The sequence below is a fragment of the Ursus arctos genome, unplaced genomic scaffold (assembly GCF_023065955.2).
Source record: "Ursus arctos isolate Adak ecotype North America unplaced genomic scaffold, UrsArc2.0 scaffold_25, whole genome shotgun sequence".
In the NCBI taxonomy this organism is placed as follows: domain Eukaryota; kingdom Metazoa; phylum Chordata; class Mammalia; order Carnivora; family Ursidae; genus Ursus; species Ursus arctos.
In genome coordinates, this window is record NW_026622930.1 from 38,433,509 (window position 1) to 38,457,389 (window position 23,881).

A 23,881-nucleotide genomic window follows, 5' to 3' on the forward strand; every position below is an offset into this window, starting at 1 on the left:
CAGTCGTTAAGCGTCTGCCTTCGGCTCAGGGCGTGATCCCGGCGTTGCGGGATCGAGCCCCACATCAGGCTCCTCTGCTATGAGCCTGCTTCTTCCTCTCTTACTCCCCCTGCTTGTGTTCCCTCTCTCACTGGCTGTCTCTCTCTGTCGTATAAATAAATAAAAATCTTAAAAAAAAAAAAAAAGCTTTCAGTTTTGTTAGTAAGCAGTTAAAAGATCCATGGCTAAAATAATTGAAAAAAGCTCTGCTTGTATAATGATATATAGTGAATCTTTCTTTTCTTCATTAAATAGAATCAAATATACAATGAAGATTGTTATACTGAAAATTTAAAAGACAATCCTTAGAATAGTTTCAGTATGCTAATGTGAGGTACGGATATAACCCATTTGACCTAGAACAGTCACAAACTCTTCTAGCAAACCCTTTACTTTTTAAATACTAAACAATTTTAATCAGTTGGTAGCAAAACAAACACAAATAGCAAAATACAATACAAAAAGGATCTTTAAGGACACAGCATGGCTATAATCTAAGTCAGAGTTTGTCCCCTAGTTGGAGCCCTCATCTACCCATAACAGAGACTACACTTAAAAGTATAATTTTCAGAGACTTCAGTGATGTCTCAGTCAGACTGAGTTGGATCCATAAATCTCAATATCCTTAGTGTTTAAAAGGAACTCTCCACTCACCTCACTTTTGTGTCATTCAAAAGAAAACCTTAAAATCATTTCCCCATCTTATTTTTATGCTATATCATAATCCAGCATTAGCACTGAAGCTCAATATTATTTCCTCTGGGTCCACTACTGGAATAACATTTCCCATAGCAATGTCCAAGCAAGCTGATCTATACTAGAGTATCCAGAGGGGGCTTTAGGAAAAGCTGAAACGATGAAGATTAAGTAATTTAAAATAAAAACTTAACTTCAAAGTGGGAATTATTTGGTATTGTCTATATTTATCAAACTTCATGTATGCAAATTTTATATATGTATTTTTCTTTAAACCTGTCACCCAGTTCTAAGGGTCAATTCTAAGGAGACATGATTAAATTGAAATAACAAGAGAAGTACTGACTTGCAATCTGATCATTCAAGAACAACTAACTTCAGAAACTATGAAATTGAACCAAATAAAACTGCCATTTTTGTAGATCAAAAACGGTCAAATTACTAATTTGAAATTAGAAATTTCAATTAAAGGGGTGCCTGGGTGGCTGGCTTAGCTGGTTAATTGTCTGGCTCTTGATTTCGGCTCAAGTCATGATCTCAGCGTTGTGGGATTGAGCCCCAGGTCAGCAAGGAGTCTGCTTGTCCCTCTCCCTCTGCTCTCCCCCCACCCCCGTTTGCTCTCACTCACTCCCTCTTTCTAAAAATAAAATCTTTAAAAAATAAAAAAAGAAATTTCAATTAGAAATTTCAATGGTTCTAATTAACATCTGGAAAAATTCTTGTGTACCTATAAGGAAAGCCATAGAGAAAAGTGCTTTGGTTTGGGAGACCCAAGCCCGGACCTAAACTATAAGCAGAGGAGGACACATAGGCAGTACATTTAGCTAATCTACTATCTAGGTAATGGTACAACTATTAACATGAAACACAATCTTACCAAAGCTTTTTAGATTCTCTGGATCACCTTAGATAAGGTATCGGAGAAATTACTGTGAATCTCACTTAGACAACAGGCAGCAGCAGAGCACGAATCCTTCCCTTATCTCTGGTAAGTGGAGGGGTTTGTGGCAGGTAAACCGAACCCTATGGACAGCATGCAAACTAAGTTTTTCTGGGGTAGTTCATTTAAGAACCGATTTTTCAACTAGAATCAATATTTGATTTGATGGGAATTTCAGTCTAAGCAATTAAGTGGTAACAAGGAAAGGGTTCCCCAATATTAGTTTGGTAAGTAATCACTTAAAGGGAAAAAAATAATTGAAATAAACAATTTTTACTTTTAAAAAAACCCTACCTTCAATGTTTAAAAGAATAATTACAAAAACCAAAAACGGAACTCCACGATACAAAATTACACTGACAGGTGAACAGATACTAGTTACACGTAAGCCGAATAAATTCCTACCTGCCTCCACCTTATTCTAAGACTTGCTACCTTTAATTTATTAATGTGTTTTCATTACACATTCTATAATGAAAATAAGCTTTTGCCGTTCACAGGACTTCACTTACAACACCAATTCAATGTACTTTAAAATCCCTAATTCAATTGTGCAAGCCGTATAAGTCACACTCTCAGACATGAACACAGGTAATAAAACAAAATATCACAATTAGCAGAAGCATCAACACACATACACTCAGATACACACAGCCCACTTGAAGTGAGCACTACACCAGGGACACCAAAGAGGTAAGTTCCAGACCACTCCCAATTCCCGATTCTCCAAGGGAGTAAGAAATCTTTATCATCTGTAAGAAGACAAATGGGAATGTTCTTGTCAAAGAGGAAGGACTTCCGGCTTGTTTCTGGAATGTTTTTATGAAAATAGCCATCAATTCAAACTTACTTGCTTTCAGTAATCTTCCTAAAATCAAGAAGGGGCAAGTCTAGTTCAAATTATGACTATCAGTTCTATCTTTAGCCAATTAACCAAACTGAATTGAACAAAAATTCTCTTAAGGTATCCTAATAACTAACTTCAAAGTTTCCCTGTTTCTAGGCAGAACAAAAATGCTGCCTGCAAATCAGACAATCATAAACACACGCACATTATGCAGTTGCCTGTTTATTTAGTGGCACCAGCTTTGCAAACTAGAAATTACTTCTACTTTTCATCTCACGTACAATCTGCAATCATTCACAGGCTGAATGCAATTTCTTCAACAGACTTAGAAACAAAAAGTACATTCTTAAAGTTAGAACTGAATCCACATGTTTTCTTTGGACCAGGAAAATGGTACATAATACAAAATATACATTTATGGAATTTCTTTAAAAGTTTGGATCACATAAATGGCAAACAGCGGGTGAGTTAACTGTGGATAATTTTGTTATACACTGTTTAGGAAAAATATTTCTGCAGTTTTATTAGTTTTACATTTATAGATTTAAAAAATGAATATATATATATGTGTGTGTGTGTGATGCAACATGCTTTAACATGTACATGGTCTCTCCACTCATAACATTTATACAAATTAAGTGAAATAAATCATTTCAAGAATGAAACCAACTACTACTGGGGCATATTACTACAAACAAGGAATTTTCCTGCAGATATGCTGTTGCCTTAATCAATGGCTAACTCCAAGTAAGACAATGGTTTCTGTGTTTCAAAATTCCCACAAATGGGAATTAAATGAGCTATAACTGAACATCCAATTTTGGCAACAAATGCAACAAGCTAATAAATTTTTTCATGGTCGTTATATTTTAGTAGAAATCCCATTAATTCTGTACATTAATGGCTGTATGTTACATCCTATTTTAACATTCTGTATCAGTAAGTAAATACCTAATTCCTTAGAATCTGAAGTGAATTAAATGTTTAATGAACTCTAAGACCAGGGAGCTCAAAACCTGAGTGAGATCTGACAATTAAATGTGTTGTGAATATACTGTATTTGCACTATGCAGAGAGGTCAGAAACATTCCAAACTTTCAATTTCCATTTTTAACCTCTTTTCTGTTGTTTCAAGTAGCAAACTTAGAGTGATGTTATCCTCCAAAACTAGTCCAAATGCTCTATTTTATTCATTTTTAATGACTCGCTTTTCCCCAAAATACTGTATTTTCATATCAGGGTCTAGCCGAGGCTGCATCCACCTCTTCTATCTTCTAAAAACTGAACCGCTTCCTTAAAATAGGCTCAAATTATTTTGATGCCCCTGAAATTTTTATGGGTTTTGCAGGAAGGAGGCTGATGAACCACTGCAATATTGCAAACCTTGGGGAGTTATGGACCTTATATGAATTTTCCTGGGTAAGGAAGTCCCGAGGATTCACCAACTTCAAAGGGCCCGGGAACCTAAAAAGTTAAGAACCACCTGCTAAAATGAATTTGTACCACTCACTGCACCCAATTATTTCCAATTTTGTTTGGCAGCTACGCAATCTCCTACACAAATCTTACTTCAGATAGTACCGTACAAACACACGTTACTCAAAGGAAAAACATTAAATTTTTCTAAACATTTAATTCGATAGGAAAGCTAATAGGAAACTGAGTTTTGGAGCAATTAAAAGGACAAAAGGATTGGGTTTTGTGGTGAATATACATTGCATTTATTTTTCTCGGTTTTTAAGTTGAAGCAGCAGTGATTTTTACCATTATCTCCCTTGCTGGAAAAATCAAATGATCTGAGAAGCAAAGGTTGGTTCTTGCTGGTTTATGTGATGCAACAGTTCTTAATAATATACAACTGGGCCCAAGGAAGACCTTCCAAGGCCTTAGAAAATAATTAAAGAGTAATCCTGTCTTCCTCAGTGGCATCTCCCCAGCCCTCCATCTCCCAAGTTTTCTTATTTTTGGCCCACTTTTATATAGTGTTAATTGGCCTTGGTGAGATAATGCACCCAAGAAAACAGAACTGGCCTGCTTAGAGAGAGAGAGAGAGCCATCACCAAGAAGATAGTAGAGGAAATCAAGCAACATTTCATGCTGGACGAAGGAGGGAAAGAAAAGTCACTTCTTTGTTGTATCAATTCAAACAACATTTCCCCCCCATCTAATATGTTGTCAACTACAATTTCAATATATCTGAGTTTTTCTAGTTGGCGCACCCCTACCTGCTGGTAATATAATCGCGAAAACAGGAGAGCAGAGGCCACTAGGTTAATATACAAAGCACGTAAAAGGGAAAGAATGTGTGAAGGTGAACAGAAGTAGAAATGTTCATTTGGTAACAAAGTAGAACCAAATGCCTCTCATCATTTCTGAATGGCATTCTGATTATCAGTAATAACTAACACTTGAGACTTATTATTCTGACCAACAAAACAATACAGTATTTTACTCCCAACATTTAGAAAATGTATTCTTAAATATTTCAAGCATATTCTAAAGTAATGTATAATTTAAAAATACAATCCAAAACTCATGGCACATTATTGAAGGAAATAAAGTAAAATTAGGCCTCTAAAGTTTTAAACTATAGAGAAGTCGTTCTAATGACTAAAAGAAAAACTAATTAGAAGACTAGATCAATTACAAAATGGTCATCTCACCAGCAGAATCTGCAAGCAAAAGTATGAAACTCTTTAAGGTTCCTTCAAAGAAAAACCTCAAAAGAGAAACATTTATGTACTGATATATTTACATATTTTCTACTACCAAATCCTAACATAATACTGTACAAATAACAAAACATTACAGGCTTATACTTCTAATTCAAACTTTATGAATTAAAAGTATACACCATGAAATTCAAAATGAAAACAAGAAAGAAAACCTGTAACCAACTTTGTCAGCTCTTTCAGAAATCACAAATTGAATTCCCATATGAACTTGTCCAATAAAGATGGGCAGTGAAATTATTTTTAAAAATTAAAACACATAGTAATCATTTGGCTAAAACTAGATATTAACACTGGCAGTGTGTTTTCAAAAAACAGATTTTTTTCTTAAATAAGATAAATTTAGCTATATATATATATTTTCTTTTAAATGCCTTAAACTCAAACTCCACCAGTATTTCCAGGGTTGGAGAATTCTACGAAATCCATTACCTATTTCTCAGACTGGCTGCTGTCAGCAGGAAGAGTAAAGGCCATTTGTTAAAGGTAGTCAAGCATGCTGAATAGAGTTGAGTCTCCTCAGTCTAATTTTATTACTGTGCTGAGCAAAATTTTCTTCTGAATGAGATTTTTAACTTTGGGGAGAAGAAAATAAACGGAAGAGTTTTCAAGTAAATAATGGAAGTACAAATGAGCTCTTTTAGGGCAGAGAGAACTGCCCTGTTCAGGAAGATTATCTGGCAGACAGTAGGAGGGCTATAACTATTTTTTTGGATGAGTGATTCAGTTACAATATTAACATACATTAGATTATAAATTGTACTCAAATGTAAACTCCTTGAGGGCAAGGACCTACTCAGTTCTTTATAGTTCCAAGGTACTTAGCACCTAGAACAGTGTTTTGCAAATAACACTCAACACATTTTGTGGAAAAGCTGTATTATTAGTGGAATTAATATGTGGTCAAATAGATGGTCACTAAAGGTGTTGGTATAATTCAGATTATTTGAATTACATAATTCAGTCTTTAATCCAAATTTCTTAATGTGGTAAAAAAAATATGTGGCTGGAGCAGTACACTAATTGCATAGTACTCTAGAAGCAAGCATTATAATTAAAGATGTTTGAAATAGTTCTATAACTAAATAGGAAAAATAGCACTTGGATTTTTAAAAGTTAATGCTAATATTGAGAACTGCTTCTGTTATCCGTAAAAGTGTATTCCTTAAGGAAGTGGAAATTCACAGAGCTTACTTTGCTAAAACACGAAGAGATCAATGACATTTTTTAATGTTAGGGTAACAAGAGTCTGCTACACAAACTGAATTTCCTATTAAAAGCAGCAAATGAGTTCATCCTATTAAAACACTTCAACGAAAGGACATTTTGATGGTATATTATCATCATACAAGAACTTTCACCCTCCAAAGAAAATAACATATAACACATCAAAACGTTTTGAGGCATTGCCCTGAGTTGCTAATTAGCCCCCGAAAGGGGGTTGGGAGGGCAAGAACTTAAGTGGTACAAAAATGAACCACAGCAGAGGTGCAAGAGTGCCGTTTAGAAGTGTGGTTGGTTCCCACCACCACCATTGCCCCCAGGAATCAAGAACACACAGTCTGCTAGTATAATGTATACGTCCTTTTTGACAATGAAAAATTACAGATAGTATGGCAATGCTGACTCATGTGGAAAAGATTTAGTCTTCTCAGAGAACACTTAATAGTTTTCTCTCACTTCCAAGCTGCACTTCAGTACTAATAATTTTAACAAGGAATATCTTAACCTCTTCTTTTTTATTTAAAAACTCTCAAATTTAAAAAAAACCCCTCTAAATATGCTGTTATGGTTTGAAATATAGCTTTCCATCACATATTTTTACTCATGACCTACAATTTTGCATTTCAAACTCTAATTGAAATTTCTAGAACTAAAAAATTCAGTCTATTTTAAATATTAAGGAGCTGGCTTCTTCTACTAGGAATCGAGTCTTCAGCACTAGCAGGTCTAGGAATCCCTCTACGCGGGAAGCCCTGCCATCCGCGGACTGACTGCACACGGAGGTGCCTGCAAAGCCTGACGGAACGTTGTCACACTTCGCACTCTACCACAGATCGTTAGACACTGAGCATTTATTTGTAAGTCTGGAATTGGTTCTGTAATTCCAACTGTTATGAATTTCTAAATATAAATAGTACTTGTTTTTCTTCATTCATGCTGGATTGCGTTATAAATTAAATACAATTAAATTACATTGACTCGCCTCACAAGTAAGAGGGATAATGGAAAGGTTTTGCTGGTATGTAACTACTTAGATCGGAGACATTTCACATTACTTTGCCCACTACTCCCCTAACTTTACATTAGTTTTAAGGCTATATATACAAATATGTATATTTCTAAGTTAGGGAAAAAACAAATATAACAAAACTGATTATACTACCTTTTATACAGAGTTTCGATTTTGTATTCAATGTTGTATTGTAATCTTACATGTTAATAGTTTTCTAGTGGGGAATCTGCCTACTGAATGATTAAATTACACAGCAATAAATACAATATCCAACCTAGACAGACAAAAATACAGAAGGGCACAAAACAGTAGTCTTTTCTGCGTGACAGATTTAAAAACTTACTTTCACATGCTTAATCAGAGGAATTTAAGCCTAAATTAAATTAGGTTATTTTTATATCTACAATTCTTTAAGCTTTGAAAGTTATTTTTAAAGGCCAACAGCTAAATATTAGCAACATGCTATATTTCAAATCACAAATACATCTTAACTACTTGGATTCTAAAGACATGGGCCAATTAAGAATCACAGGCAAACGCGCGCGTGCACACGTGTGTGCACGCACACACACACACACCCCTACTATAGTGTTAGATTGTCAAGCTCTGACAATTATTTTAATTAAACAGTAGGCAAATTCAAGCTGATCCACATCTTAATGAAAAATAAGCAGCCAGAAAGAAATCCATTAAAAAACACATTAAGAAACAACACAGATTGAAATCTTGTAGTCTTTCTAATGGAAGGGAAACAGATCCATCTGTGCCTTGAGTAACACTATTTCCCAATTAAAAGAGACTAACATCTTTCCCCATGAGAAACTCCTCATTTACAATGGCATGGTGTTTTAAAAGGGCAGGGTAAAGGAGGAATTACACATACATGATTAAATTTCTTGTTTGTTAAATCAAGCTTTATTGATAAAATGGAATTCAGAATACCTTACTAGGAACAGCAGCAGGCCCAGCCGATTATGATAGCAAAAACGTGGCAGTCTCCCACTGTATGTAGGAAGCTGCTGCTTATCAATTAGTAATTCAACGTAAGGACTTGTAAAAGAGGTGCAAAGAATCAAGGCATTTTAGCCCCAAGATTGATATTCTTATGAATATACTGTATTACCTGCAATACTCCTGGCAACAAGGCGAGAACAACCTAAAAGACAGTTAAATGAAGGGACCAGCTTTATCAACAGTGCCAACCCCACTGCCAAGATCGTTTTCGGTTAACTCCCTGATGTTCGGCTTTGTAAGATTTTGGAATTATTCTCCATAATCGTGTGCAATTTGAGCGTCTAGCTGACATGGCTGCTGCTCTCCCTGTCCCGACCCCAAGTCCAAACACAACATGACTTGAAAGGACTATTTATCTGCTGCATCACACAACAAGCCAAACAGTTTTTGTAACTTTGATAGTGATTTAAAGCAGTTCATAATTAAATATGAGCATTTTGTACAAGGACAATTACACTTTACAAAAAACAAAATCATACAACAAAAATTGCTGGAGTCTGATTTACAACATGAATTATGGTTTGAAATCACGTTTACATAAGTCTCAAATTTACAAAAAAAGAAAAAAAACAACTCAGTCCTGGGCTAGCTGTTGTACTGCCGAGTTCTCCGGTGTGATCCACTCTCACCCATGTCCTGTGTCCCTCTGTGAAGTTGAGGATGGATGTTTAAAAGGTTCAAGGAAGTTGAGCTGTACTCTCCTTTGGAGGTGAAGGTAAACTCCATGGCTCGATGAGCAGTTTTACCACATGTCATCAGTTGACGTCGAGTCCTTGATAAAAGGAAACAGAGCAGAACAAGGAACTACATTAAAGCTGAGAGGTGCCAAAGTACATTACTTTCTGGATAATGCAGAAAGGTAAGGTTTTGTGAAGCTGACATTTAGACTCTACGTGCTTTTTAAAGTCTATGTGTATGTGTGTATATGAAATATCAGTATCCAATCTGCTCAAAAAATTGTTAACCCTTTGTTTTATTTTGGGATAAAATATGTGAAATACAATTTTACCATGAGATTGACCAAATGTATTTCTAAACCAGTATAAATACTAAAAAAATTTTATGTTCTTCAATTAAAACCCAATTTATCTTCAGAACACTACTTTTATAAACTTTTATTACATAAGAAGAGACTGAGGCCTCAAGTAATATGAGATTTGAAGAGGCTTCATAATGCAATATAGATCTCAGAGCTGTGCCCGAATGATTTTAAGTTACCTGTAAACACCACACTACAACAGAATTCTAACAGGAAATTTAACTGGAGAATAGGACATTCTAATGTCTTTTTCACAGAAGCAGAATTCTCTACTTCAGTATTTAAATGAAGTATATATTTTGGGGTTCTCAGCAAAGGTATTTCCAAACATAAAAACTATTTAGTGGAGCTGAGCATTCTGAAGTTCTGTTGCAGCTTACAAAACTCAGAATAATTCAAGATTCTGAGCAGAGGTATTATTTCCAACTTCAAAAAATCATTTAGTGGAAGCAAACCTTCTAAAGCTGATTGCTTCTAGAGGCTTAAAAAAACAAGAATAATTCAAAGGGGCTTTCTTCTTTTTCAAGACAGGTGGCCACTCACCATAATTATGTCCTCAATCACTAGAACTGTGGTGCAGCCAGAGTTCAGAGCAATCAGTCAGGGGTGTGTGTAAGAGAATGGGTGCAGTGAACAGCTCTGCAGAAACAGGTAGGAAGGATATGCATTTAGAGTGGAGGGGAAGGGAAAGCGACGGAGCCAAAATGTTACTTACAGTGTCATCATTTTTGTAAGGATTCAGTCTATTGTAAACGGCTTCAATTACATTCCGCCTAAATTCAAAAAAATGCAGAAAGTTAATTCTTTAGAGCACAAAACTTTAATAATTCATAGGTGCTCATTAAAATGTCAAGATAATCTTACACTTAGAAATTATGTCAATTCTATTTCATACTGTCAATAAGTGATCCTCACTTTAAGGTATTTGAGTCCCAATGTTAAACTAGAGGTGAATTTACTCTAAGATGGAACATTCCACCAACCCAATTAATAGAAGACTAAAGTCATGGTATAAAAAAAAATCCCGTCTATATATGGTCTGCTTCATTTGAACTGGCTTATGTGGTTACGGTTCAGCAATGACGATACAGTTTTAAGAGATAATACTAATATATATCCTGGTTAAGAGCTGAATGTTAGTTTTGAAGTAGAAGTAACTTCAACATCTGTTGCGGTAAAATAATTTAGATAAATTTTACATTTAAATTTCTGCTTTTTGTAATGCCCTCTTTAAAAAAACTCTATTAAAGCTAAAATGTCAAATATGACATTTCCCTGCCAAGTCCAGGATTTTTTGAGTAACATTTTGTTAAAAAAAATCTGTAGTGGTATTTATAAGTTAGAGCCTCCCCTACTTCCAAAATTGATCTGAAGCAATTTCATAGACAGTCATTCCACAGAAGGTCATATTGGAAGAAAAGGTTTCCAAGAAATACAGGTTTCAAATAGGAATTTTAACAATTACTACTCAGAGAAATGATTATAAAGAACATGGTTACATTTACAGAACACAGTAGAGAATCAAGGAAATTGTCAATATATCTTTCTAGGTCCATTATATGAATATCGGAGGTAAAAATGTTTGAATTATAAAACTTCTTAAAGTCTCCACTTAGTTTATAAAGATGTAAGCTTAATATCTGACACAAATTAGTCCAGTTCTATGAACTGAAATGCACATAGAGAAAGGCAAGAAATACATCCTCCTATCTTCCCTCATAACAAAATCCAACCAACCAGGAATCAACAACCAAAAACACTGGGAAAATCAGAGATGCAGAAAAATGGCCTAGATGGAAGAAGAGAAAGATGTGCATCCCTGGGGTGCTAAATCATCCAGGGACTGACAAAATCAAATTAAAACATTTTGTAGCAAAAAAATGACAGAATTCTGTAGTGCTACATAATTTAGCTTAAAAAATTATTTCACTTTATTAATTTACTTATATGAGGAAATCAATGTAACCCAAGCCTTCACTAGACAGCTTTCAGTATAATTAGTTACACATAATGAGATTCTGACACCTATTCTAAACATGCATCATGTATCATTAATAATGAAAAACACGGAATCACAGGCTAAACATTTTGAACACACAGGTAACTGTATCACTTTAGAAATTAGGTAAATATACATCTGATCAATGAACACCTAACATTTTTATGTACTGAGATAATTTAAGAGTATGCAGAATGTAACTTACTTGCTTGCCAATTCACCCCCTGGTGGGAGGCTGGGGATGTTCTCACTTGCTAATGTGCGCATCACATGGACTAAGTCAGGGACGCCTTCCCCCTGCTTCTTTATGATTTCTGGGAATCAGAAGTACTTTTTTTGTAAGTGTTGTCCAAATTTAATTAAAAAAAAAACTGAAACAAAGATAACTTAGGTTTTTAAAGATGGCATTTACCACATCTGAGATTTTCTAAGCTGGTATTAGAAAAGAAAATCAAGTTGACCTTTGAAAATTTATGACAAAGGGATGCATAAAAACGACACAAAAAAATGTGATACTTTCCAGATTAACTTCAAAGCATGAAAATAAACAAGATAAAAATGTGAAAAAAATTTCATGTGAAAATCAATGTATTACATAATCAAGGATATGGGTATACAAATGAGAATATTCTTAAGGTGCCAACTAGTTACTTTTTTTTTTTTTTAATAACCAATTTCAAAATTTGAAAGAAAAAAAACCCTTTAAATATAAGGGAATTTTTTGATTATATACTAACCCAAATCACTTTTACATACGTTTATATTTGCAAAGTGATATTTAAGTACCATGTGCAGATTAAGTTATATAACTGAATACCACTCACAGCTTAATTTTTGTCTGAAGTATCTTTAAGCAGTAAATATATATACAGTACCATTTCATCAGTTGATTATTTGAACAGGGCATATGGAATGGAAAAAAATCTAAATTTCATGATAAATTTTTACAAAGAAAAAATCTGATAAACCATACAACTGCACTTAAAATTGTTAATTTCAAAACATTCAGTTACTAAATGGGTATAGTGATATGATCTGCAGTGTTGCCATGTAGACGCGTACTGTTATTCATACCACAGAATACCAACGAGAATGCACAACCAACTTAAAGAATTCTCAAACTATCAAGTACAAGAAGTCCTCACTTGGAGTTTTAGCATATTTATTCTAAATGCAAGATCATACCAAAGGTATCTGTAATTTAAAAGTTCAAGTTTTGCTCAATTTTCTGTTTTTAAAAGTTTATACTAAGAAGTTCTCTTTGTCATCATCAGGGCAAGAAAACTGTCATTCTAGTTCTCAATTTGTAAATACCTTTGAAAATCACAATACATATAAAGATCTTCCATCCTTCAATCAAGTCTCAAAATATCAATTCCTCATTAAAGCCACATATTAAAAGACAGACGTTGCTACCCATATTTTAAATGAAATTGTCCTTTTGGAATTAAGGCCAAATTTTACCACATATTATTTTTTTGCCTTTTTTTTTAAAAACCAGTCTTAAATCTGAACAAAAAGCAAGGATCTCAGATTTGGTTTGCCAAGTTCCTTTATTGTATAATCTTTAACATCTAGTATTCTACATGGTTCTAATGCTGGAAATCTTCTGTACAAAAATAAAGGATTTTGATGTTTACCTAAGCTGCACAATTTCACAATCTAAAGCTGTAATACACTTAACATACAGTCTCTGCTAAGCCAATACAATTACTGGATAGATAACTAAATACAATAGAAATGAACACTGATGATAAATTCAATCAATGATAGTTTCAGGTCTAAAAAACATTACCTTGATTCATCTATATTTGATGTATCTTACATCTCCTTTATTAAAATATATATTAGGGTATTTTAATTGTGAAGAAAATTACAGGAAGACAAATTCTTTAAAAAAATTAATGTAAGGCTTTAAAAACAGTTAATATCTCCTATTCCACAGGGGACAACACATTTAAACTGTCTTACCATTAATACTACACTAGCATTGCTTCTTCTGCTTTTAAGAAGGAAAACAAGATGAATTTTATGAAATATTCCTTTAATTGCTCTTGGACTATACATTAATTTGAACTGTAAAAAGACTGAATGCTTTTACTAAATAATATATGTATAGAAGATCTGTTTCCCATACTCACATATAAACACATTCTGCTCTTCCCTACTCCCCTCCACACCAAGTCTGAGAGATCCTATCAGTTATCTCCAAATCAGCAACTTTAAAGCTCGGGCAGTCAACAGAAAAGATTTAAAAAGTATATATATATATACAAGTACAGTCTTAAATTGGCTTAGAAGACCCACAACCTCAAGTGATGTAGTTTAAATTATGAGCTGAGTCTTTTTATCACAACCCTAGAGAGTCAAGTATTTAGAAGGGCACAGGTAATAGGAGAGCTGAAAAGCCTTTCTTCTTTTCATGGTGTAGACAGAGAAGCCAAAAGTATTCAAAGCAAATAAAATGAGTTTTAGTAGGTCACAGCAATTTTGAAGACACGTATTTAACCAAAGAAAAAAACAAAGAAAAAAATATTCAGTGCCTGTTTTGGAAGCTGACTGCAGTATTTTTTACTTAGAACAACTTCTGCAATGTAAATAGTTACATTCTATGTTTTAAAATATAGTAGCAATTTTAATTAATGTAGTATTTATTTTCTAATTGCAGTCTTATCAAACCTACCTCAATAAAGAATATGAAATTTGATTTGTGACATAATAATCTCAAATTGAATGACACAAGTATAATATTTCAACATATCAAAAATATTGAGTATTGATATAAACTCTGTTCAGGTGGAAATTCTTCCTTGATAAAAAGCAATATAAAACTTAATATTGTAACATAAAATTGTGTGTTAGAATTGCACCAAAAACTTAAAAGAGTGCACACTAACAAGAAGAGCTGTAATTCATTTCTAAAATATGATTGTTTCATAGTAAATAAAACTAAATCACTTATTCTTTAAATCAATAAGAAAACATGTACACCCAAGTTACTTCAAAGTGCCAATAAGTCACATACCAATTTATCCCAATACATATTCTTACTCTTTCATTTTTTTCACTAGCCAGCAGTCTGAACCAATGTGATATGACTTGGTAGCATTCTAAATATTGTTTTATTGAATTATATATAAATAACATACCAAAATGATTCATTTAAAATATAAAAATTCCAAGAGCCTTGGGTAATAGTGAGAAAACAAACTCAATGAATAGTATGTCCAATGAATGAAATACTAAACAGTACATACACATACTAGATATATCACTATCAAGTGGGGGAGAGCAATAAAACAAAATAGCAGCTCTAGATAGTACTGAAAATCAAAACCAATCATGATTCTAATAGACTGATTATAATTGATATCAAACAGTAAAAGGGGAGAAAACAAAATTAAAGTGCATATGAATTTTAATAATGCAGGCACAGCAGGATATAATACTGTGTAGGTCAAGGCTTACATGCTATTAGATCTTTAACGTGCAAATTCATGACATTAGGAGCCCAAAATGCATTTTAACGCTATCATAGGCATGTCGTTTTCTTGCTTAAAAGAAACTGCATAATCTACATGCTTATTGCATATATGCAGCAAAATGGAATTCTCTGGGGAGACTTAGCATTTAAAGCAGTAGCTGCATAAAAGGTTGTTTTTATTTTTTCAAATATTTAAAGGCATTACACTTGAGAGTTACAAACATCTAATTGTCTCAAAGTAATTTGCAGAATTATGACAAATATATTCCTGAAATTCCCAACTTATTTCTTGCTTTTATTCAGCATTTATATTTCTGCCAAGTAGAGACCTAGTATATCTTCTATTCAGGTCTATGTTGTCTTGGTGAGGAAGTTTATGGCTTAGGCAAGAAGCCTTAAAACAGTTTAAAATAAATTTTTAAAAGCTGTGGCACATGAAAGTTGCTAATAACCAGGCTGTGATCTTCAAGTTATTAAAAAAAAAAAATCCTAAAGACCTTAAATTCATATACATAGCTTTACACAGAAAGATGGTATTCAGATTATCACCATCATAAATAATCTGTTTATAATTAAATAAACCACAAATCAGACTTTCCTGGCATAAAACTACTCATGCCAGTGAATTCATCAAGAATTTTAAAGCATACAAACACTTTGTAGCCTTTTTAAACAAAAGTATCCTGAACAGAATGCACAGGGTCACACTAGTTCTTATTTCTAATATAACTATAATAGGACAATCAAAAACATCTCACAGTTACCACAGAAATGCCCTTTCCCACTTTTGTACACTAAACACTAGATGTCAAAGGCATGTAAAGATCTAAAAGCTAAAATATTAAAGTTTGATTGTGTTGAGGTTTTTCTTTAATAAAGCTACTTATTTTTGTTAAATGATCCACCTTCTACTCTGCTTTCCAGGTACTTGTCCAATTCCGCCTCCTTCTTCACTGCTTCTGGTGATACTCTGGGTGCATTTGGAAAACAGATCAGTATCACACTCATGTTGTCTCGACTTCCCTGAGGAAAAAGTTTGAGAAATATTACGCTTTCTTCTTGCTCTTTAAAGCCTTGAAACCCTTTACAGCCATGCCAATTTTAATTATACTTGCTCTAGTAAAAAATATATATATTGTTTTTAAGGAGAAAAAAATCTGCATATGTGGAGAGGCACCCGCCACGTACATACAGTGTATACGGTGCACAGTATAACCAACACTCCAAAAGGTCGGAGAAGCACCACGGGTTAACCTCCATTGCAACAATCATTGTGTTTAAATGCTATAAAACAGGAGTATTTCCAAACATTTACTGGTGGCTTACTTAACATGAAGATACTGAACACAAACACACATGCGCACACACACACGGTCAATCAACAAAACAGAAAATTCTAGAGGATTTGACCTATAGTTACATGTATACTCAACAAACTTATATTTAAAATAAAGTATAATAAATTTGGGGGCTAATTAATTTGCTTCATAATAAATAGAAACATGGAATTAGCAGTAAAACTAAATATATATAATTTATAAACCAGTTTTTTAACTTTCATAATTTAAAAAAATGGCTTAACTTTTAGGAAGTACATTCATTTTTAAAGACACCTAGCTACTCAAAATGCTATAATTAAGATACTTGAATCAACGTTAGCCTCCTCATATTCCCCTCCCTATTAGGAACTGGAGTTAACTTTTACGTTTTAAGTATTTGATTCCTCAATATGGGAAAACTGACCTTATACCTTTAGTTTAAGCAAACCATACAAAGAATTTAATATTACAAAGAATCTTGGGAGAAAAACAGTATAAAATGTGTAAAATGATAGGGTACTGAATAATTTTTAAAATGGAGAATGCAGACAAGATAAAGTATTAGCTGAGTCATAATTTACTAGTGTCTGAATGTGACAATTCTCTCCAAGAAAATAGCTTTTAATTTAGCCAACTATTTAATTCTCAAGAGCTAAAGAATAAGACCAACAAATAGATACTACTTTTATGTATACTAAAAGGGACAAAGAACACGTGTCACTGTTCGGCTCTCCTCAAATTCAGAAATCAATAGTGTGTATTATTAAGGCTTTTTTTAAAACCTGTGTGCTGGATGTTACATAAACTTGATTTGTGCTGGATGTTACATAAACCTGATTTCTGAGTATGATCAGATTTTAATTAAGATTTTAAGTGGAGCTGGCAGTATGCTTATAAAACTACAAAGAACATTAAGATGACTTCCTATTTCTGCACGTTAAAAGAAAATCAAACATGCAGTCTCAGAAGAGTTTTATAAAATCAACATTTGTTAGAGATAAAGGAAAAAAATCAAAGAATTAGTTAATGAACATCACAAACAAAAAATCTGATTCCTCAGCAGTCCTATGAGTTAGCTACTGTTATCTCCACTCAATAGCTGAGAGGGGTAGAACTGGTCTGAGACTGCAGAGTACGAAAGCCACAGAGGTAAGCCTGCCTCAAGGCCTGCCTCTTCAGGCCGCTTCCTCTCGCTTCAGCCTCCTCAGCTGTAAAATCAAGGGGCTGAGCTGACTCATCTACATATATGACCCCTTTCGATCATCCCAACAACTCCATGAGACAGGGTGATTATATCTCTTACCTTTTTTACAGTAAAAGAAACTGATTTTCCAGACAGCTTAAATAGCTTACCTGAAGTCATACTCAGTCTCATACCAAGTTCTTCTGACTCCATGTTCAAGGCTATTTTTATTACATCATACCAAGTGATCACTAAATTCTCTTTGCTGGTGCTACAGATTCATTAGACTATAGTCTCAAAGTACTTTCATGAATGTATGGAGATATCACATGATAAATATAAAATATTAAAATTCTAAAATGCTTTTCATTTATTAGACACAAAGGCTTACCCCTCCCCCCATGCCTTTAAGACATGCGCTCTGTTCGTCTTTTTGCCTTTCCTAATCTTCTACAATACTAAAAAGCTGAGGTAGTCGTGGTTACTAAAAGACCATTTAGATTATAATTCTTGCATATTTGGTAATTGGGTAATTTATTTCTTAAAAACATTCCTAATTTTTGTAATTGGCCAAGAGTATCCTACAGTTTTGCGCCAAGAACTTATTTCTGAGAACTACAGTTTCTAAAATGATTAAATACTAGAGTAATAGTTAGTGACATAAAACCATTTTTATCTTTTAAAAGAAAGTCTAACTACCTTATACAAACAGGTGTCGACTACTTCATTGCAAACTTTCTCAAGGTCATCAGTGACTTCAAGTCTGGATCTTACAAAATCACAGAGCTCTTCATTTCCCATAACATCCCAAATACCATCACACGCAAGGATAATGAACTGATCATCTTCTTCAGACCTTTCAATATCATGGACTTCAGGCTCTGGTGAGACAAGCTGCTCTGTAGGGCCTTTTCCATGGACACATTTGTAATCAAAGTCCCCAAGGGCCCTCGATACAGCCAGAGAGCCATTCACACGCTGAATCATTACAGAACCACCTGCATTCTGAATTCGTTCTTTTTCCAGCGGATTACTTGGTTTGTGATCTTGTGTGAAGAAGTGAACTTTCCTGTTTCTACAAAGTAACCCCCTCGAGTCTCCACAGTTAATGAAGTAAGTATGTTGAGGAGAAATTAAGACACCCACGGCTGTTGACCCACTTCTATCTGCGCCATGCTTCTTCTCTGACATAACTCTCATATGTTCATCAATCTCCAGAAAACCTGTTCTGATTCCATTCTTTACATTTTCCACAGAAGGTGCTCCTGCAGACCCTTTAAAATCCTGGTTATTGGTGATGTGATCTAACAAATGCTCACAGCAGTATTTGGCAACCTGAGAACCAGCATGCCCATCATACACAGCAAAGAACGACCATGTTTCAAGTCCACTTGGCAAACCGATCACAGCCGTATGTGCATCCTCCATTTCAACTCGCCAACCTTGCATGCTGCTTAGCCCATATCGCAACCCATTACCCTGCCCCTGGGCATTATGTTTTTCCATCTTTGGCTTGTCTAAAAATGCTCCCATTATGTCTTGATATTCTAGGTCTGCAAAGGAAGAGAAACAGGAAAGTTAATAACTATCTTATATACAAAATACATATTCAACAATTTTTTAAGAGTAAAGAAGATATAAAGAAAGCTTTAAGTAAGAAATCACAACTCATAAGCAGACACTCATTGTGTTGCTAACTTGGAACCTAGAGATTAACAAGAAAGAACTGGGGGAGAGGCTGATCAGGCGCAGCTTAGAACGAGTAACAGACAGGGAGAACTGAAGCATCAGGATAAAAGTAGCTGACCTGACACTCCCCCACCAGGCACAACCACTTGAGGTAGAAAGGAGACTGGCAGTGAGCATCAGCTTACATGAACCAGGCCAAGTGTTTCAGGGTGCAATGAATATGTGCATCTCTTAGCGAATCTCAGACCTAAATTGTATGTGTATGTTAATCAAGAAAAAGCCAAATGAATTTACAACATACCAAAAGCCTATGAAATCAAACATCTTGGTTGAACATTTAGGATTTTCCAGTTTTATTCTGACTACCTATAGTTTTATTCTTACTACATGAACCCTCTGAAAAAGTAAAAAATGATCTACTCACAATGATCCAAATTTGCACACTCATTCCTTTAAGCCTTTGTTCATGTCAGTCCCCTTAACTGGAATCCCCTGTCCTTCCTCCTTACTTATAGAAAAATATATATCCATCTTCTAAAGTCTAGTTCAATTTCTATCTTTTCCATAGGTTTTTCAGTCTCTGACAAAACCATTAAGTTATTAAATTATCACGTACAACCTCAACTGTCAAGTTGCAAAGCAATTATATATACATACAACAAAGTTCGTTATATATAACAAAGTCAACCTATTGTGGTCTACTGATGTTCTATTAATTTAGCAGTAATAACATGTATCATTATTATTATACTCTATGACCATTAGGTATAAATAGTAAAGGAGATTAGAGGGTCTAGGAACAGCCATGTGGGCAAGGATTAGCTAATCTAATCCTTTCCCAATAATCAAAAGCTAAAAACTCTGGTCTGAAATGGGCCCACACAACACAGGGGGACAGCTGGTCAGAATTTAGGTTGACCTTTATTTGAGTAATAGCCTTGGGATGTAGAGACATGGGGTCCAAGTCATCAAATAAGTCACAACTGAACTCAAATCAATCTGAAAGGAGGCTAGAATTAAATTTAATGGAGGTAAAGTAGGGAGGCAAAATAGGGAGGTAGGTAAAAGTACCTACATAAATCAGGACGCAATTCTAAGACTAAGGGATTGATGATGCTAGTGATGCTAGGCTTTGAGAAGAAGCTGGGAGAGAAAGGTTTAAGAAAAACTCCTTAGGTGGGGCGCCTGGGTGGCACAGCGGTTAAGCGTCTGCCTTCAGCTCAGGGCATGATCCCGGCGTTATGGGATCGAGCCCCACATCAGGCTCCTCCGCTATGAGCCTGCTTCTTCCTCTCCCACTCCCCCTGCTTGTGTTCCCTCTCTCGCTGGCTGTCTCTATCTGTCAAATAAATAAATAAAATCTTTTAAAAAAAAAGAAAAAAAAAGAAAAACTCCTTAGGAAGGTCACAGTGTTCCAGTAACCTTTTCCCCCTTCTTTTCCTAGCAGGGCCAAACTAATACACAAGACAGAAGTCTGGCTGACTGGTGTGATAAAACAATATCCTGCCTATTCCTCTGTCCCCTATTACAATTCCACTAATGTAGGTAAATAATGAAAACTAGCCATCATATATTCCTTATGGTAGTATTCATCAGATCACCGGATACCAAGTTGATATACACTATTATGACAAGAGTGACTGTTTTGATTGGACAAAGGAATAACATAATGATGATACCTTAATAGCAGACAATGTTTAAGAATAATTCTAAATCATTCATTCTCAACAACCCTCTAGAGTGAGTAATAGTATCTTCAATTTATAGATGAATCTCAGTGAGACTAAAGAACTTGGCCAAGGCTAATCAACTGATGAGTTCAGAAGAATCAGGACTCTAATTCAAGCCTGTCTGAATCTAAAGCACCATTTACTACTAAGGTAATGGTCTTGACCATGGATATACAAAAGAATTATCTGTGGACTTTTTGAAAAATTACAATTAAGAAATCAGGATTTCCAAGGTAGGGCTGGAACCTAGGCATCTGTGTTATCTGTAAAAAAGATTAGATGAGATGCCTAGATAGGTACATCTAGATGGCTAGACGATGACTGAGGCATGGTGAAGTCAAGTCATCTGCTGAAGGTCAACTGCAATTTGCCTCATCTCTGTACCTCAATTCCTTTAGCTAGGCTAAAGGGGAGGAGAGAGATACAGTTAAGATGCTTGATGATCTAGCATTCCTCATCCGTACAATCAACATACTTATACTTACCTCTGAATGTCGCTTCAAAGTTTAAATGAGGTAGGCAAAAAATAAGGCACTCAGCAAACTATTTCATTATTACTACATTCCTAAATATACAGTCACACTAGATTCTGATACTACCTAACAGGGAACTTACTCTCTTTTGCAGAAAAGTCCAGTAGCTGTTTTCAAGATATACATATAAAACTACCAAATAAAAATTCTTTGAAGACAAATGGGTAAAATTTCTAAAAACAAACCCCAAACTTTTGAAAAAATATGTTAGAAATGTAAAAATGTAACGAACCAAGTCAACCATCTGATAAAATTTTAGGTCCACCCCATAGCAAATATAAAAATATACATCAAGGACAAATTAATAATTTTGTGGTTGGACTTTCACATAGTGAAAATAAGACCATTCAGAAATCTTACCTCCTGGGATTCTGAGTAATTTGTAGAATCCTAGTGAAGCAGCCAACAATGGCTACATAAATACAGCAGATGGTTATGTAAATATAATACCAGAAATCACTCACTTATAAATACTATGTTTACACAGTCATCTTCCAGAAGTGGACTACTAATTATGTAGTCAAATTATTAAAGTGGCATCTATCTATAAATAGTAAATCCCTAGGGGTTCAATTTGCCCATGAAAGCTTAAGCTAGTTTCTGAGAGAAATTCTAGTTCTCGCCTTGTCTTAAATCTACTCTGAGCACATGCTGGATGGACCTCACCGCAACACTAGCTTAATCAGCTGATCTGAAAACAAAGTAGCAGGACAATCAAAAGACTGAACTCGTCTTTGATTTGGTAGCAGTGTACACAACATGGCAAAATTCAACTCATTTGCAGCGGGATGTGGGATGTAAACTCTTAACTGCTACCAAATATGCAGCATATTGTACATTGCCTACTAATGCTTACACGTGAATATACTCTGTAAACCTGAAGACAAATGCTCAGCTGACCCCTGAAATGCACATTTATTGAACGATAGGATTTAAGCAATATATTGTAGAGCGGGAGTTCAGTGAAGAAACAGACTCCTTGTGGCTGTATCTCTGCAAAGGATAATTTAAGGTACACAAACTACTTTCAACTTCCCAAGCTATGAGACATGTTAATTCATAAATTTTATTTTGTAATCCAAGGCAGCCATGTCAAAGTTATCTATGGTAATGACAAATAAATGCATGAACAAAACTTTATACCAATTTGACAAAAGAAAAAGGCTAATCTTTGGGTAATTTTTCTCTCATTGGAGTCTGAGATTTCTCATCAACCCTTACTTTAAAAAATGATTACACGGAGGCGCCCGGGTGGCACAGTTGGTTAAGCATCCAACTCCTGATTTCAGCTCAGGTCATGATCTCAGGGTCCTGACATCGAGCCCTGCGTCATGTTCCATGCTAGGCATGGGGCCTGCTTAAGATGCTCGCTCTCTCTCTCCCCCTGCCCTCCTCTCTTAAAAAAAAGGATTACACGTATTTATATTTACAAATTTGATTTTGATTAACTTGTATAACTCATCAGAGCCAAAATGTAGAAATGATCTGTCTAAATCTATTTTACAAATGAGAAGGCACACAGAAATAGAATGATTTGCTGAAGGTCACAAAGCTAGTTCAACAGTAAAAGCTGAGAACAGGACCTATGTTTCTGGAATTTTACTGCAATTCTACACATCCTGTCCTGTGTACTTGCAAATGAAGTTAATGGAAATCTAAAAACAGACTTCTTAGAAAAGAAAACACACAAAGCAGATAAGTAAGGAAGACTGTCACAGAAAAAAGCTGAAAATACCTTAAAGTGCCATTTCTTCCTCTGCCTATTCTTAACTTCTAAACTTCTATACTGCCAAAGATAAATGACAAAAAAGAAGGAAAGGTGAATAGAAAAGGAAAAAAAGCAAGAAATCTAAACTTTGGGTTTTTGTCTGGGACTGACAGAAAACCAGAGTGAACAATTTCTGGCAAAGCTAATCTCAAATACAGAGGCTAAATAAAATGTAATAATGAGCAAAGAAAAATAAAAGGATATATTTTTAAAGGTTCAGAAGTTACGGGGAGGGCGCGGAGCACACACCTCAATATTCATTATCTCCAAACTAGAAATTACTCATTAAGATACGAGATATGAGACGACACTAAATGAATAACACTACTACAGGCTGTCAATTAAAAAAGAAAAAAGGCACTCTGAACGTAGGTACATGGAAAGGAAAAACAATTACTGAACTAAAAATTTCAATAAAGACAATGAATAGCCAATTGGATACCACAGGGGGAAAAAAAAAAAAAAACCCAAACCAATAAATGAGATCACCTCAAGGAATTCTTTTAAAACTCAGGTCTTTCTCTTCATCTTGTTAATTCCAAACATACAAACCCACCCACATCTGTACCCATCCTATCCTCATACCTTCTGTTATAAAAGAGTACTCTCTGTGCTCTCACTTAAACATAAATT

At 34.7% G+C, this 23,881-nt stretch overlaps 1 protein-coding gene across 4 annotated transcripts in view; it reads right to left on the reverse strand.

Annotated features, from left to right (window-relative positions):
- Nucleotides 1-2,728: 2,728 nt before the first annotated feature.
- Nucleotides 2,729-23,881, reverse strand: part of PPM1A (protein phosphatase, Mg2+/Mn2+ dependent 1A) — a 45,402-nt gene continuing 24,249 nt past the window's right edge. For all 4 annotated transcript variants that reach the window (XM_048219867.2, XM_026480416.4, XM_026480417.4 and 1 more), the window contains 5 exons: nucleotides 18,228-19,081; nucleotides 15,932-16,049; nucleotides 11,748-11,856; nucleotides 10,259-10,316; nucleotides 2,729-9,276 (listed from right to left, as the gene is read on the reverse strand). In XM_048219867.2, coding sequence (XP_048075824.1) covers nucleotides 9,247-9,276; nucleotides 10,259-10,316; nucleotides 11,748-11,856; nucleotides 15,932-16,049; nucleotides 18,228-19,061 — 1,149 coding nt within the window. In that variant the 5' untranslated portion in view covers nucleotides 19,062-19,081 and the 3' untranslated portion in view covers nucleotides 2,729-9,246. The remainder of the gene's footprint in view (nucleotides 9,277-10,258; nucleotides 10,317-11,747; nucleotides 11,857-15,931; nucleotides 16,050-18,227; nucleotides 19,082-23,881) is intronic.